Source organism: Chenopodium album, chromosome 24 (assembly GCF_948465745.1).
Source record: "Chenopodium album chromosome 24, dcCheAlbu1.1, whole genome shotgun sequence".
Lineage (NCBI taxonomy): Eukaryota > Viridiplantae > Streptophyta > Magnoliopsida > Caryophyllales > Amaranthaceae > Chenopodium > Chenopodium album.
In genome coordinates, this window is record NC_137857.1 from 3,197,880 (window position 1) to 3,214,733 (window position 16,854).

At 33.7% G+C, this 16,854-nt stretch overlaps 1 protein-coding gene across 1 annotated transcript; it reads right to left on the bottom strand.

The window, feature by feature from the left end:
* Positions 1-353: 353 nt before the first annotated feature.
* LOC145612096 (uncharacterized) lies at positions 354-4,069 on the bottom strand. The gene is made up of 6 exons (XM_081667466.1): positions 3,630-4,069; positions 3,121-3,288; positions 2,015-2,249; positions 1,520-1,708; positions 1,046-1,311; positions 354-773 (listed from the first exon to the last, which is right to left on the bottom strand). The coding sequence occupies exons 1-6, from the start codon at positions 3,897-3,899 to the stop codon at positions 594-596; spliced, it is 1,308 nt and encodes a 435-aa protein (XP_081523592.1). The 5' UTR covers positions 3,900-4,069; the 3' UTR covers positions 354-593.
* Positions 4,070-16,854: the final 12,785 nt, after the last annotated feature.

The following is a 16,854-nucleotide window of genomic DNA, read 5'->3' on the forward strand; positions in this document are numbered from 1 at the left end:
TGTGCCCAGCTGGCACGGAATAGAACGGAATAGACACAATCTGACATCAGCCCGGACAAGCCCGGTATGGTTAAGAGAGGCAAAATTTGGCATAAGTTTGCTTAATTTTTATGGCTATTGCCTGATCTCAAAGTCATAAGATGAATTCCAATCACGTAAATAATTTCTAATATAATCAGTATTAGAAGTTGTCTAAATTAGATTTCATAAATAATTCCTTACTCCGTATTTTATTATCGTAGAAATTTGGGCATAATTCCTTACCATTAAATTCAAGTAATTGTTCTCCAAAAGTTGAGTAAGGTTGTCTATTTGACTCTTATAGCTCCAGTAGTAGACAAGTAGGCGATATTCAATTGTTCCCTGTTCAAAATTCGTCGACATTTGATTTTTAAAAAAAAAAAAAAAAAAAAATTATATTGATTAAAAGGGTTACATAGTTCTTGGCTGTAGATTTCACCCCAAGATAGTTACAACCTTTTTAAGGGAAAACCAGAAAAGAACTCAAAAACAAACTTTATAAGAGTATACACTAACACAGGAAGGAAAAAAATTATTAAAAAAAAAAAAAAAAGGTCCGGGAGAGAGCATCATCAACCTCTCCCTCTCCCTCTTCCCCTACCCCTTCCTCTACCCCTACCCCTGCCCCCTCCTCTCCCTCTTCCCCTCCCTCTTGAACCAGACATTCCTTGATCTCCACTGTCGTCTTTTTCAAAACTGAACATGCTCAACCTTATATCTTCTGCCTTGCTTCTCTGAGGACCCCGTTGCTCCTGAAGGAGAAACAAGGAACATTACAGATTGAATACAAAAGCCCTAAATCTTCATGTTTGAGAAATATTAGAAAGTATAACTTCAAATTTTAATTATCTTATAAGGTTTGACAAATTGAACTCACAGGGAAGAAAAGGAAGAGAGGAAAATATAACCATAGATCGAATGATGCATATATCAGAGAAGATGTCCACTATCTTGAAGACTTCTAAAGTCACCCAAAAATGCATTTTGAGCATTAACTTTTTTGAAGAGAGTAATAGGCACTCACCTGATCTTCTAAATTAAACTGGTTTTGAAGTTGCCAAGCAAGAGCCTCGTCATGACTGAGATCAAGTGGTTCTTTCCTAGCTGCTGGATTTCCCTCAGCTTTTCTCCTTTCCCACTCTTCTAGAGTGAAAACCTGTTTCTCTTCTTCATACCCCCTTCCCTTGTACCTTGAACCTCTATGTCTTTCATTGCCATGGTTTGGATTATTCATTTTTTGCAGGAGTTTTTGTGCAGCTGCTTGATTCTGAATAGGGATGTACTCCGTCACTGGCAGGCAAGAAATTCCAACTCGTTCAGTCAGTTTTATTGATATAATAAAGTCAATATCATCATAGTAACCAATCTATTATCAGTGAACATAAAGTAATATGGAGAGCACAAGAAAAAAATTGAGGTATGAAACTATGAACACGATGTGGTTCTATGAACATGGACAGAATGAATTAATATGAAGTAAGATCAAAAAAGGCTGGACCTTCTTTTGGTCTAGTGTCAGAGCTTGTTGGCTTTTCTTCAGCTCTCTGGGAAATTGAACCAGTTTTCTGATTAGCAAATGCGTCATCAGCTATAGCATTACGGGCTTGCTTTTGATCCACCTGCCGGACATCAGTTTCTCTGGAAGACTTGGCAACAGGAGCTCTGGTGTTCCTGGAAGCTGATGCCGCTGTGCCAATGTAATATGTATATTAAACACCAAAGGAATATAATTTTAACAAAAGGAGAAGTTACAGCAATAGTTGATCCATGTAATAAGTCAAATGTATTCCACAACACAGGCTCTGTTTCACTTGATAAAATTTAGGCCTAAACTCAGAACCCAAGCCCTAACCATGGTGGCAGTCAGCAGCATCAAAGCCTTCTCTGTTTTATGTATTAATAATTACTGCTTGACAAATGACATGCAGATTGCAAGCACCTCAATAATATCTTCCTATTCTCAATTAACAAAATAGCAAGATGAGAAATATACCAGTACGAGCTAAACCAAGTTTAGGACCTCCAATCTGCAATTTCTCAAACGGCGGGGGACCACCAGCATCACCTTCTCGACCTAGCCTCAGAGAGGAGCGGGCAAAACCTGAATACTTCTGGTTCATCTGCCACTCTTCATACAATGATTCCACAACTCCTCCGAGTACAGTAATCACATCCGGTGTAAGGCACACAATACCATAGTGTACCACCACTTTCTTTTCTAAACGGACCTGACAACAAGCAACAACTTGCGTTCATTAATGTTAACCAATGATAAACGAAACTAATATAAGCCCCATAACCACCAAGCAACATATACCATAGCCCATAAGCGATAACAGCTACACAAATGAAGAGCACAGTCTACTTGTTTTCAATGTCATTTCTTGGATGACAGCATCTAATCAAAATCAATTTCAACAGAAATTACTAAATTTCTTCTTTACATATCAATCCATATGATAACACTTAAAGTCTCTGAATTCCAACCAGACCAAGGCAAGTCTTTTCTTCCTTAAGGCTCATCTCTTTTTTAGGATGATTAACAAATATCTGCATGTCTAACCTAAGGTTGCTGATGTCAATTATACTATCTCCTTTATTGTTTGTTCTCTAGCAACATGAATTTCCAATGAAGAAACATTCCAACATACAAAGCTTACAGCCATGTATTGCACATAATCAAAACTAGAGGTACTATCTATTTCAAACAAAGTTGGAGCAGCCACTAATGGCAAATTTTAATAACTTTGGATGACAATGTACTAAATCCAACGTCAAAATATACCGTTCTTCACCTTCTATTTGTTCGATCAATATGTCTGTCAACTTTTTCATTCAATCGATGGTTTCCACAAGCAGCTATGCCTATGCCAAGATAATTATTCAATAAAAATCTCCACACATTTCACAAAATCATCAAATATTCTATGAAGCAATGATGTAGAGTGAAAATTGAAGACTGAACTATTGCTCATTCCAAAATTCTTCCAAATTGAGAGATGTCACAAACATAGGCCAATCACTAAACCAATTCATCAACTAACCAAAACAAATGCATAACCGAATCACTAGCATCGACTAATCATAGGAGAGAATAACCTTGGTTCCAGGGACAGTGTTTTCGGACAATGCCGGTATAGGAGAATACTCCACCGCAGTAACTTCAGATTGTCCATCACTCAAAATCAACTTCAGAAGCCTCCGGTCGCTCGAACCCTTAAAACCAAGCACCTCACTGCTCCTACTTATATCCTTCACTGAAGCTATCTACAAAATCCAAAACCTAAATACAATCAACAAAAGCAAATTATAAAGAAATTCTTCAGAAAAAAGAAAGAAAAAAAAATACAATATTGGGGAAAAAATCAGCCTGGACTAAAACCCCCAAAAATAACCTATGAAAACGGTCAATGTTAGACAAAAACATGGAAAAACCTTAGAAATCTGGGGAAGAAATATTTGAAAAACAATTGAAGATACTAAGACAATTAATCAACCACCAAATTCCCCAAAAATATTAAATTGAATTGTTTCATACTTTCAATACGAACCCAGAAAAACCCTAGAAATTGGGGGTAATTAAAGATGATGAGAGAGAGAAAAATTACCTGAAGAACTTTAGGAGGTTGAAGAAACTGAGACGCCTTACGAAGGAGAGAAGAATCAGGTAACGATTTGCCGCCAATTGAACGCAAATCAACGTTACAGAGCTCGGATTCCAAGGAATTAACGGAGAAAGAATCACCGTTGATGGCGGAATTAACGGTGATGATTGCTCGAACTTGATCAAGGTTGAGGTCATTGAAACACCAGCCTCTGTTAGTTAGGGTTTTTAGCAAGTTTTCTGTTAATGGTGATGATGAAGACGACGACTCCATTGATATCGATTCCTCAGAAATGAGAAGGTTTTACACATAAACCGGGAAATTTCAATTTTTGTGTGTTTTTGGTAGGTTGTTTTTGAAGATAGGTTGGGCTTTAATCTAACCCGCCATTGTCCAGTCTCCAGACTGCGATATTGGATTGGACTATCGTGACGTGTTAAAGAAGCGCACCGACTAGATTGATTTGCGAGAAGTTTCAATCTAATAGAAAAACTAACAATAAGCTAAAAACAAAAAAAACAAAAAAATGGTGTAATTTATAGGGCTATATCATAAACTGTAACTAACAATAACAATAACCATAACTCATAAGGAACTTATAGGGCTATGCCAAACGAAGTGGTGAATTAACCCCATAAGTTTGGTGACATTTGCAAATCAACCCTTTTATAAATAAATGGTGTAATTTATCTTTGCAACTACGTTACAATATGCAAGTAACTTTCAATTGCTAATTTCCAACCAAAAATCACTAAAAATTATTATATTCGTTAGAACATAAATGTAAATGTATTTTTACAATACATTACTTTCTTATTGTAGGGCTAATTAGAGTGATATGTCTAACTCATCATCAATCTGAAGCAAGTCACTCGTAAATAAAGTTACATCCTTTTGATATGCTTAATAAGTACAATTATCATTTCAAAATTAAATCCAATTGAGAATAATGAATGCAATATACATATCAAATTGGAAGAAGCAATGGAATGTGCGGAGTAAAAAATTGTTAGAGATAATATCGGAAAATATAATTGGTATAAATGGATACTTTATAAATTTTAAATCAGTTATCAATCCATTGTGGTTCCAATTCTTATACAATCAATTCAATTTCCCAACCTTGAATTTTAAATTTTTGGTCTAAGCCTTGAATTACATTCTAAGCTACAAGCTTGTTTGTGAGGACTTCAGTCTTCAGGTGGTGGTTCGCAAAGGATTCTTGAAGATTCAGATTCATTCTGATTGTGCAGCCCCTCTTTCTTTGCTTCCGATTCAGGTCCAATGGACATTTTGGTTTGGTGGCTCACTCTGGAATTGCGGGCTGTTGTTGAGTCTTTTTTGCCGTGTCAAATTCGTAAGGTTCCTCGGTCTTGGGTTTCTCTGGCTCACTAGTTAGCTAGTTGTTGCGCTCAACGACGACAGTTGTTGTTTTTTCAATTCTAGTTTGTTTTAAACTATTGCAACTTGTTTTTTCTTTGATAGTTCTTTTGTCAAAAAAAAAAAGGTGGTCGATTTTGAAACGTCCCTCATAAATATGATGACATTTTTGTTATCATTGAAGATCTTTTAATATTTTAATGTTTTTGGTTTGTAGCTGGCCATTGAAGGTTTGACTATTTGGTTTGACAGAGCTAACAAATGGAAGATGGTTGTCGAGATCTGAATTTCTCAGTCACCGCCCCGACCTCCTCTAACCTTTAAAATTGGTACTGCAATTCGCCTCCACGATACCTCCACGATAATTACCAACTGCAATTCGCCTCCACGATAATTACCAAATGCAATTACAGTCACTTCCACCAATTTAGTGTCGTGTCCATTACCGTATCACTTGAGGAGATGAATTGGAAGGGGGAATTTAGAACAGGGTCATGAAATTTGTTCTACGGAGTGTTGAATACTAAGGATTAACGCCGGTAGTCTTCAGTTAAGGATTTAATTCATGTTGACGACTTTACCCTCACTAAAGCTGGCAAAATGATGCATTTAACCTCATATAAACGCGCCACATGTTAACGACTATTAACTAGAAAAGAAGTAGAAATAGACAAAAGACCTATTTCGCGTTTGCGCTGCCTCGCTGCACCATTTTCCTCTCTCTACTCCACTAAAGCTTACTCTCCATTGAAGCGGCTCGTAAGCTTTCTCTCCTCCATTAAAGCAGCTTCAGAGGTAACATGTTGTATTAAACCATCGAATTTCAATTTCACAATCTAGTGTTAATTGTCAACATACTCGATTTAGGGTTCTTCAAAAAGAATTATTGGATTGTTGGTTGTAAATTTGTATTTACTTGAAGAATTTAACCATTTTTTCGAGCTTACTTTGATAATTGAGTCAACTTTGGTTGCTAATGTGTTGCAGCCTCTTGCAGGCTTTGGTTTTATCCCTTTTCCCAGAATTGAAGGACACTCTTGACTGTGAAACTAAAATGGCGGTAAGAACTTGCTTTCTTTTGTCAAAATTCTGATATAATTCCTATGAAAACGTCTTCTTTAATGCCTTCTTTTTGTAGTAAATGTGAGAGTCTAATGTTTTAATTAGATTGATTGATCATAATTAATGGACAAAAATTGATTAGTGTTTCTATGCCCCTATTGAGAATCATGAGCCGAAACCATGTTTGCAATGCTTTTGCTCAATACAGTGAGTCCATGTCGGGATGGATTGAAAAAAAAAAAAAAAAAAAAGCATTTCAAGTGCTTGGTCATTGCGATTAGTACTCCAAATATATTTGGGTTACATCATTTGTTTGCAATGCAATATTTTCATTATAATATAAGTATATAACTAACAAAGTTAGGTGAAGTCGTGGTTTGCTAAATTTTTTCTTCTTAACTAGATGAATTGAATGATACATCAAGGTGCTCTTCAGCCCCTGTATGGATGGTATGAGTGGAAGGGTGAAATGCATATGAGATTCTGAGATGTTTATAATTTTTTCCGGTTCTGCAAGTCCTTGTAGATTCCATCAGTTAACCCATTAGCATTCTCCTTATATGGAGTAATATTTTAGCATAACTTATTCGATCAAGAAAGTGTCTGAAATTCTGAATTATTATTTTGGCTTTTAACTTCCATTCATTGAGCGTCGGACCCATTAGGTTCCATACAATTAGTGCTACAAACATTTCTCATGTATGTGGTGTATCAAAAAGTTCCTCATATATGTGGTATATCATTTTTCATGATTGATGTTGGTAAGCAATGAATTTGAGAATATTTAACAACATTAATGAGGACAAAGATTCACGACACATTGGGATGTCAAGTTGGTAGTATAAACAATTATCTCTTGTAGTTTTCATTACCACGTAGTTCAAGTTAAAAACTTTATAAACTATTGGTAGGCTTGTTTATGATTCCAAACCAACTTAAATGACCAGACACCCCACAGATTCACTTCAATCTTGGACTTTATTTTTGAAATTGGCTCAAAAGCGTGGATTATAGCCTTCAATTGTGAATAATTTCACCTTTTCCGGACCCGAAAAGGAAAGAGATCGGAGTGCTTTCCCCGGATCCCACGACACCCAAGGAGTCCATTTGGGTTGCTGGAACCTTCCATTTTGCCTTTTAAATTGTCAATTTAGCCATTTACAATTTACGCCTCCTTTCCTTAATTAAGGCTACCGTGGGACTTTTTATGACCGACTAGTGGTCATATATGGTTCCAAACAACTTTATATGACCCCAACATGCAATCCTTACAATCTCAAGTGTATTTAAAACCGGATCCCAAATCTCCAAAATTGGTTCAATTTCATGTATGATGGCCTTATCCGAACAAGAAATTGCTATTTATTTACCAGCATGGAAAATGATTTACCACATACATTGAGGAATTTTTGTAGCATTGATTGTCTGGAACATAATTATCTGAAAATGAAGTTCAGACTTATTTGTTCAGCCCATTAATGGGGAAAGAGGGTAAGAGTTATATTGGGTAGTAATTTAGTTTTAGTTGCAAGAGTGTAGAATTCCTCATTTCCACCAAATTGATGTATGTTTCATCTTCTGATTACCATGATTTTTTAAACTATATCTTTAATAATCGTGCTTACTTTTGCAGACTGTTCCAGTAAATCCTAAACCTTTCTTGAACAATCTAACTGGAAAACCTGTCATTGTGAAGCTCAAGTGGGGAATGGAGTACAAAGGTAATTATCTTGTGATCAGGAAATCTAGTTTTCATGTCATGAGGTCTGCCCTTATTTCTCTTTAGTTTCACGACTGTTTTCTCAAGCTTACCTATAGGTTTTCAGGAAAAAAGAAATGAAAGAAGGGATTGCCATTCTTTTTCATAGTTATTGGGTGTAATAGGTATTTTAATTGGCCATGATGAAATGAATGTGATATTGCTTTTCTTATGACCTCTTGCAGGTTATCTTGTGTCAGTTGATGGATACATGAATCTACAGGTAATTACTAGAAGCCATTTTGTTTTATTGCATTTCAATGACACTTCGTCTGAATTAGTGGATGCTTTTGTTTATGCTCTATTGTTGTATCTCATAGCTGCTTGCCTGATTGTTCCAATATTAATGACTTGCCTGCAGCTGGCAAACACAGAAGAGTATATTGAAGGCCAGAAGACTGGAGATCTTGGAGAGATCCTCATCAGGTAATGAAAGTTCTCTTTACATTTTTATTTTAATAATAAATGTTAAATTTCTCAGTGAAGGTCTAGAGTATTGCACCTCTGAACTTGTGCTTGGCCCACCAACTTTGTTTCTTAGAATGCGCACAAACTTTTGTGTGACTGATTGCACCTATTTTTAATGCAACCAGCTGGTCTTGGGATGATTTGTTATATAATTGGGAAAAGGCTTACATATGTTGAGAGTCATGAGGGTGACTTTCTATAATGTATTGGGATGAGTATTTGAGATTAAGGGGGGCAAGAGGGGGAGTGTTTAAGGACTTGTTATATGGTTCATATATATTAAAGCAAGCATGCAATTTTACAAAACCAAAAATTAGGTGCAAGTAGTCAAGGGCATACCCTTGAGGAGGACAACGGATCAAGGGGTTCTCATCTAGTTATCTCAGAGCATCTAACCACTCCTTTTCAGCATTACGCCATTAACTAGTTTTTCAACTATCAACTTTTGTAATCACTCGAGACTTAATATTATCACAGACATCAGCACAATAAATCTTTTGCTTCCAGAGGATTGTAGACCAAACTAGCCATATCTTTCATCGTACCCTAGATTTCTCTTCTTCCTTGAGCTTCTATAAGTTTCCCTCCACAAAGAATCCAACGTAACTCCCTTTCTGTATGTAACTCGAATCCAATTAGGCAATTACAGATAAGTTTAAGAACCCGGGATCTGTAGCAGCATCTAAAGAAAAGTTGATATATAAGGCTACCTTTTCAGTTTTTCACACGGCAACAGAAGTTATCAGGACAAATTACAATTCTCTGGAGTCTATCCTTTGCTATTAGTCTACCAATCTTAACAAACCGTCAGATGAAATGCCGTTTAGGAATGTTTTATCTGTTCCACACAAACTTAAGACATTAAGGAGCATTGACCCAGAACCAATAGAATAGATATGCTTCTGAGTTTTCCAGTCCAAACGTCGTTAGCATAGGCTCTTTTGAAGTTTCTCTTTCATACAGCAAATATTCCTTTACTCCAAGTCTCCAACTGACATTACTGGTGGATTTATTTTCCCACCAACTAATGGCTTCATAGAAACATGTCCATTTCACCTCAGAAAACATCAGTTTTTAAGTGACCTACCAGACATACTTTGCAATTGCTGCTTTATTCCAAGCCTGGCAGTCCCCAACCCCTCTGAGATTTAGGAAGACAAATAAAGTCCCAAACTCAAATCTGTTAATATTGGTGAATTGTGATCTAATCTTTCAAGTGAACTTATCGCTAGGTCTTTGATTAGTTTCATATCTGACCCAAACGTTCAAAGACGTTAGAGGAGAAATCTGAGTCTGGAATTTCAGACCCCAAGGCACAGAACAAAGTTCACCATCATCTTGTTTTGTAAATATTATGTGCCCATTCTCACCACCTCCCCACCCCCATCCTCCCCCGCCTTTTACTGTTGCCACCCTGACTACTGTGAACGCTCAGTCCTTACTGGTTACACTTTAGTTGCTACCTAATTTGGCCGGAGACAGTGTGTGTTTAGCTTTCCCCAGCTCGTAGGCAAAAAGTGTGCTACCTTAATTGGCCTTCTAGTCTTCAGAAGGAATGATGTACGGATGACGGATGTACAAATGCCCATGCTTAATTACTCAATTGAACAATGCTGGAAGGTATGACAACATATTGAAGTTCTAGTGTAGTTTAGTTCAGATTACTCATAAGAACTACTACGTTGTATGAAGTAAATTATGAGTATTGATAAATTATTAATTTAGTAGAAACGAAGTACATATATTTTTGAGAAGTTAATAATTCACGAAGTACTGTATAACATTATACAATATGTTATCGAAGACTAACTCATACAAGTAGTTTCAAATTGTTTGTAGTCTATCATGAATTTTTTTTTTTTTTTTTTTTATGCCCATCATACTAATGAATCCATGCTCTTCAAAAATTTGATAAGAATATTTCCCATTATTCAATGTTTTCATTCAGATCTCAATTTTGAAATTGTTATTTCCCATAATTCCAGTATAAATCATGACTTTTCAGTAGTAAATATGGAGTTTTTAGACAATAAGAAACTGACAAAGATAGTAAGGATACAAATTGAGTAAGTTTGTATATTTGCACATTAAAACGAAAATTACGTTCCAATTTATATTAACCATGCAATAATAAACATAGATGATTGCTGATAATGTTGGGCACCTTGCGATAGATCGTTATTTATAATCTCACCTAAATTGTCAGCTGTAAAGCAATCCTATATTAATGAACATTCAATTATGTCACCAAAATTTTTCGCTGATCAATGAATTTTTTGAGTACCAATTGTCCCAATTATCTTCAATGTTGACCAATAATTGCTTTGGTACCACGATTAAGAATTTTCTTAAAGTACTCGTGTCAATTTTTTAGTTAGACACTAGATTTTATTTATTACAGTATATTGATAAGCAATATGCTCCGTTTAAGATAATTCCCTCCGTTTCTTTTTATTTGTTATGTTTTGATCATTTTTCTCTCACGAGATAATTTCAAATGTAACACTTAATAAGAAACACAGGGAGTAATACGCACAGTAGGTGTATACTTTGAGGTGGGGTCAACTCACATACTATATAATTATACTTTTATGGTTTTTATGTCAATCAAACAACTACGGAGTATATACGTATAACAAATACAAAGTACATCAACATTAAGATCGACTTTGGGGTCGGGGAAACGTATCACGTGCCCCATATAAATATGACATATATGGGTAATATGACAATTCTATGCAATTATACAATGGTGTGGATTCATTTAAGGATCTTCATGGCCATATATATGGGCAGAAGACTATCTACCACTAAACACACAATTATTTCTTTTTGTCTCCTTCTCTCCTCTTAGCTTATTTCATACTGTATACTAATCTACTACTATCTATACGAAGTACTCTCCCTGTTTTTTTAGTTATTCTACTTTAATTTAGCAAAATTATAACATATAACTTTAGCAATAATTATAGTTAGAAAGATTAACATTTTGAAAATAAACATTCATGCAAATCAAATGTCAATTTTTTTTTTTTTTGAAACAAATCAATTTATTAATAAAAAGTCATCCGACATCTGTTAGACTGATAATGTATTTGTTAATTTTTATCATTGAATTTGATGTTAACATTATTAGCTAATGTAATTCTTCTTTAATTAGTCTGACATAACACAAGGCGTGGTGTAATTAGGGATAATGATTTTTGTAGTGATAGCATGCAAGCTGGAATAACTTTAGTAAGGATTCATATTTCAAATACATCACATGCATATTAGACCAAAATTTGCTGTGGTGTACATATAGTCAAATTATTAACATTATGTTATGCATTAAATTTATGATATATAAATAGGTAAAGAATACTATTGCAGCCAATAAGTCGTTTTCCTCCCATTATTATCTATCAACATTCAACAATATCTACGGATGTTGTAGTTTGGATGTCTATGTTGAAATTTAAGCATCTCGCTGGTCTTTGCATATGGCTAAATAGTACGAAAATTTATTATTGCGTGCTTATATTAAAGTCGTTTTGCTTAAGAAAATGTATTAATGTGTTTAGTGAATAACTCGCATGTGAGTTGACACTAACTAGACATACACCCGCCCACTTTGTAGAAGAAGAAAACGGAAGATGTAACATGTAATCATTTATACATGCAGTCTATGTTACATTGACACGGGTACGGGTATCCGATATTGGTACGTATCCGAGTGTCGGATACGCCATTCTCAAAAATTTAGGACACGGGGACACCGTCTTAACATTGGACTCGGGTACGGATACGGCAATAATTTTTCTAAAAAAAAAAATAAATAGATAATTCGTGCAACAAATTTAAAAATTGATTACATAAACTGATAAACGCATAACAAAAGTTCTTCAACTAGATAAAACTGATTACATAACCTCATTAAAACTGATTAAAGCTAAATATCCCAAACAATGCCGACTAAGTAATAAAAGACCACAAGCAGAGTCATACAAAAACAATATAGATATCAAAAGATGTTCTTCAACTGTTCAACTAAATGTCTAAATCATTGGCAGCACTATGATAACTCTAAAAAACACTTCAATTCTTCTCAAATGTCATCAAATGCTATTAGATATTTTCAAATGATAACTCTAAGAACCTTCAGGGAGAGAGATGTAATCCTGCCTCTGTTTGACGCTTAAATTATGAGCCCTTTTCTTTTGTTCAGCTTCATCATTTTCCCTCTTAATCTCGCGATACACGTCATCTGCTATTGTGCAAGGTGCAACACCTTGTTTGGGAAGTTTAAGCAAATGAGCTTTCACTTTAGAATAAGAACCACTGACTTCTTTGTTGCAATACTTGCATCTCCACGTCTTGTTACCACCTCCACCAGCAGATACACGCAAAACCTCGACATGAGTCCATAATGGTGTTTCATCAAACCCTACATTCTTGGTTGGCCGAGGCATGGATGCTGGATACAAATAACAGAGTATAAAACAGAGTATAAAATTAATATTGGATTATTCAAGTAAATAACAGAGTACAAAATTATAAGACAATAACAAATCAATTAAATTATTCAAGTAAATAACAGAGTATAAAAATTTGAAGATTATCATAATAACAAAGTATAAAAATTTGAAGATTATCATAAGAAAAAGATTATCATAAGAAAAACATTATCATAGAAAATAATGCATGCGATATAATTGAAGATTATCATAAGAAAAAGAAAAAAGTTTAGAGGGAATTTGATTTGATTTACTAACATACCTTGTGATATTTGGAGATCTGATAAATTTTCTTGTAAATACTAAATTTTGTGGAGTGTTTTACTAACATCCTCTTTTTATAGGGGTTTTTGAAAACCATTCTATATGGAGAAGCGGAAGAGTTTAATTTGAAGAGTGGTAGACAGTAGTTAATGAGGGAAGAGGAAGGGTCATGGAGAATAGCTAGAGTAGTCACGGAGGAACCGAGGAAGAAGGATTGGAAAGGATATTTTTATATTACTTTATATTTTTTTTTTGAAACATTTATATTACTTTATATAATTATATCCATATCAATAGTAGTATCGATATAAGTAACACGGATACTTCATTGAGATAGCAAATAATCATACACTAATTCAATAATTTAGTTCGTTAAGTTGATTCAATACATAATTATATATTGATCAATCGTTAATACATTGATTCAATAATCTCGTTCTTATATTACGTTAACCAATAGCATTCTAATGTTATTTCAATACATAATTATTAGATATTGATCAATCGATAAATCGATAATACATTGATTCGATAATCTCGTTCTATTGGATTCTTATTATTAGGTTAACCAATAGCTTTCTAATGTTGTTTCAATACATAATAAGATATTGATCAATCGATAAATCGATAATACATTGATTCGGTAATCTGATTCTATTATTAGGTTAGCCAATAGCTTATTATAAACGATTCCTTTGTTGTTTATTGTTGTTCTTGTAATGTTGTATACATAATTAGATATTGATCAATTGATAATTCGATAATATATTGATTCGGTAATATCGTTCTATTGGATTCTTATTAGGTTAGCCAATAGCTTATTACTAATGTTATTTCAATACATAATTAGATATTGATCAATCGGTAAATTGATAATACCTTGATTCGATAATCTCGTTCTATTGGATTCTTATTAGGTTAGCCAATAGCTTATTACTAATGTTATTTCAATACATAATTAGATATTGATCAATCGGTAAATTGATAATACATTGATTCGATAATCTCGTTCTATTGGATTCTTATTATTAGGTTAACCAATAGCTTTCTAATGTTGTTTCAATACATAATTAGATATTGGTCAATCGATAAATTGATAATACATTGATTTGATAATCTCGTTCTATTGGATTCTTATTAGGTTAACCAATAGCTTTCTAATGTTGTTTCAATACATAATAAGATATTGATCAATCGATAAATTGATAATACATTGATTCGGTAATCTGACTCTATTATTAGGTTAGCCAATAGCTTATTATAAACGATTCCTTTCTTGTTTATTGTTGTTCTTGTAATGTTGTATACATAATTAGATATTGATCAATTGATAATTCGATAATATATTGATTCGGTAATATCATTCTATTGGATTCTTATATTATTAGGTTAGCCAATAGCTTACTAATGTTGTTTCAATACATAATTAGATATTGATCAATCGGTAAATTGATAATACATTGATTCGGTAATCTCGTTCTATTGGATTCTTATTAGGTTAGCTAATAGCTTATTATAAACGATTCCTTTGTTGTTTAGTTTTATTTAAAACTACTACGTAAGTATAATGATGTTGATTCGATAAATTGATTCGATCATTGGTAAATATTATGATGTTGATACCGATTAGCTAGTTATAATTATTTTTATTTCACCAATTAATTATAATCTCATTTTCTAGTAAAAAATAAAAATTAGGATGTGCGTGATTTCCCAACCATTGAACTAATCAATCAAGCTTTTAAGCTTTTATATTAAAAATATATAAAAAATTTTGCGGCTACGCCGCAAATAAAAATTAATTTATTTCTTTATACACAATATTTCTTTTGAAAAATGTTTCTTTTTAAAAATGTAGCAAATATCATTTATTATAATTCATTTGTTTTTCAAATATAGACAAACTCCATCTAATTACTATTTCTAGTATCGGTTTTCTTCTTTGAAAAAATATTACAGAGTATTAGACTTCATTTGTGTAAAAATTAAATAAAAGTTATACATATACTCCATTTATTTAATAAAGTGTATCATATTATTTGTATTTAATATACTTCAGTAATTTAGTTGTAAGATTTTTCCAATACTTTTGTCCATAATATATCAAAAATAGTACTGTATATACAAACACTCAAAAGAAAAACACTCGAAACCTTGCTCGGGAAGCCAAAGTAGTGCCAACAAACTAGTAATAATCTAATACTAGTAATTTGTACCACTTTTATTGGGAAACAACAACTGCCCACAAATTAACAGCTGTAAAGTAAATATAATACAATAGCAAAATTTTGCTTCAGAGTCGGTTCATCTTCTTCAACGGTTCATCTTCTTCAACTGTAAAAATTTTACAGTCACAAAACCTCCTTGAACATCACTTTCTTCCTATCCTCATCTAATTCTTCAAACTTTCAAAGCTTCAAGTATTTCAATGGCCGTCGTAAACTCGTAACCGTGTTCATCTTCGAAATTGTTTGAGAACCGTCTTCATCTTCTTCAAAGCTTCAACTCCTTCAATGGCCGCCGTACCCGAGAGCAAAATGGAGTATCCGGAACGGATTTCATACCCGGATCGGTGTCGCGTCGTATCGACCCGGGTATGCCGGCCAAAATGCCGTGTCCAAGTAACATAGCATGCAGTCATATTATTCTCTAATGCCGAATTGGTTTATACTAATGAAGGTTTAAAATGTTATGTATCCTTGACTCCTTGGCCTATAGTCGGGATGGAGGGTTCATCAACCCAAATACATGTGTAGGTAGCAGTGCAAAAAGTTAAAATAATGCGAGTGCAATAATATAGGATAGAGGGAGTAACGTACGACTACTACGTATACAACCCTGGCCGGGCCTATAGCAAAGCAATAAAAGGGGTAGGGCATTGAACCGGCCAGCCGGGAACTGAAAATGAGCATATTATTCTGGTCATGTAATAATAATGTAAGACTATAAAAAATATCAGTATAATTCTGTAGCATCAAATACTTATTATTAGTAGGAGATCGATCAATGGCGGTGAGTATAATATGTGCATGTCTACTGTCCAGGTGTAACACTATTAAGGCCTTTTCTATCTTTAACCCCATCATTTTCGACACCATTATTATTATACATTTATACTTGTATATAATATGACCAATATTATACGCCATCCATAACGATTAATTTTTTCACATGAACTGTCCCTTGATTGTATAGTATATATATTATAAGGTACTAGCTACTTAGCTATTATACCTTGATTGGAATAATAACTAAGTCTTGTACAAGTATATAGAGAATAGTGTTCTAACCTTCGTGTACATTTTTTTTTGTTTTTCCCGATAACTAATATTGTTGTTTTACTTCTAATAATTCCATGAATAGGCCATGCAATATATATCATACATATGAATTGAAACATCATTATACCTTTGTTACTATCTTGAGCTTGGCAAGCAAAGCTTCCTACTGTGGACTCAGAATGATGATTGATAATAGTGCTACTATTTCGGTTCTTTTAGGATTATTTATTTATATTGATAAGCAATAAACATTTTAAAATATTTGACCATATTTTGTAATTTATTGTATTGTACATGTGAAATATTGTTACATTCATTGCAATTTTTTTTTTCCTTCTCCACAAAATATCAACTTTATTTTATACGGAGTGGTAATTTTAACTAATACGAAATTGAAGATAATAATAGACAAATTTATATGTTAAAGACCACGGAAAATAGAAATAAGGACTTTAAAGAATGGAAGGAGTATAGCATGAGAATTCAGTTGAAAAACACCGTGAGATTGTAGTTGAAAG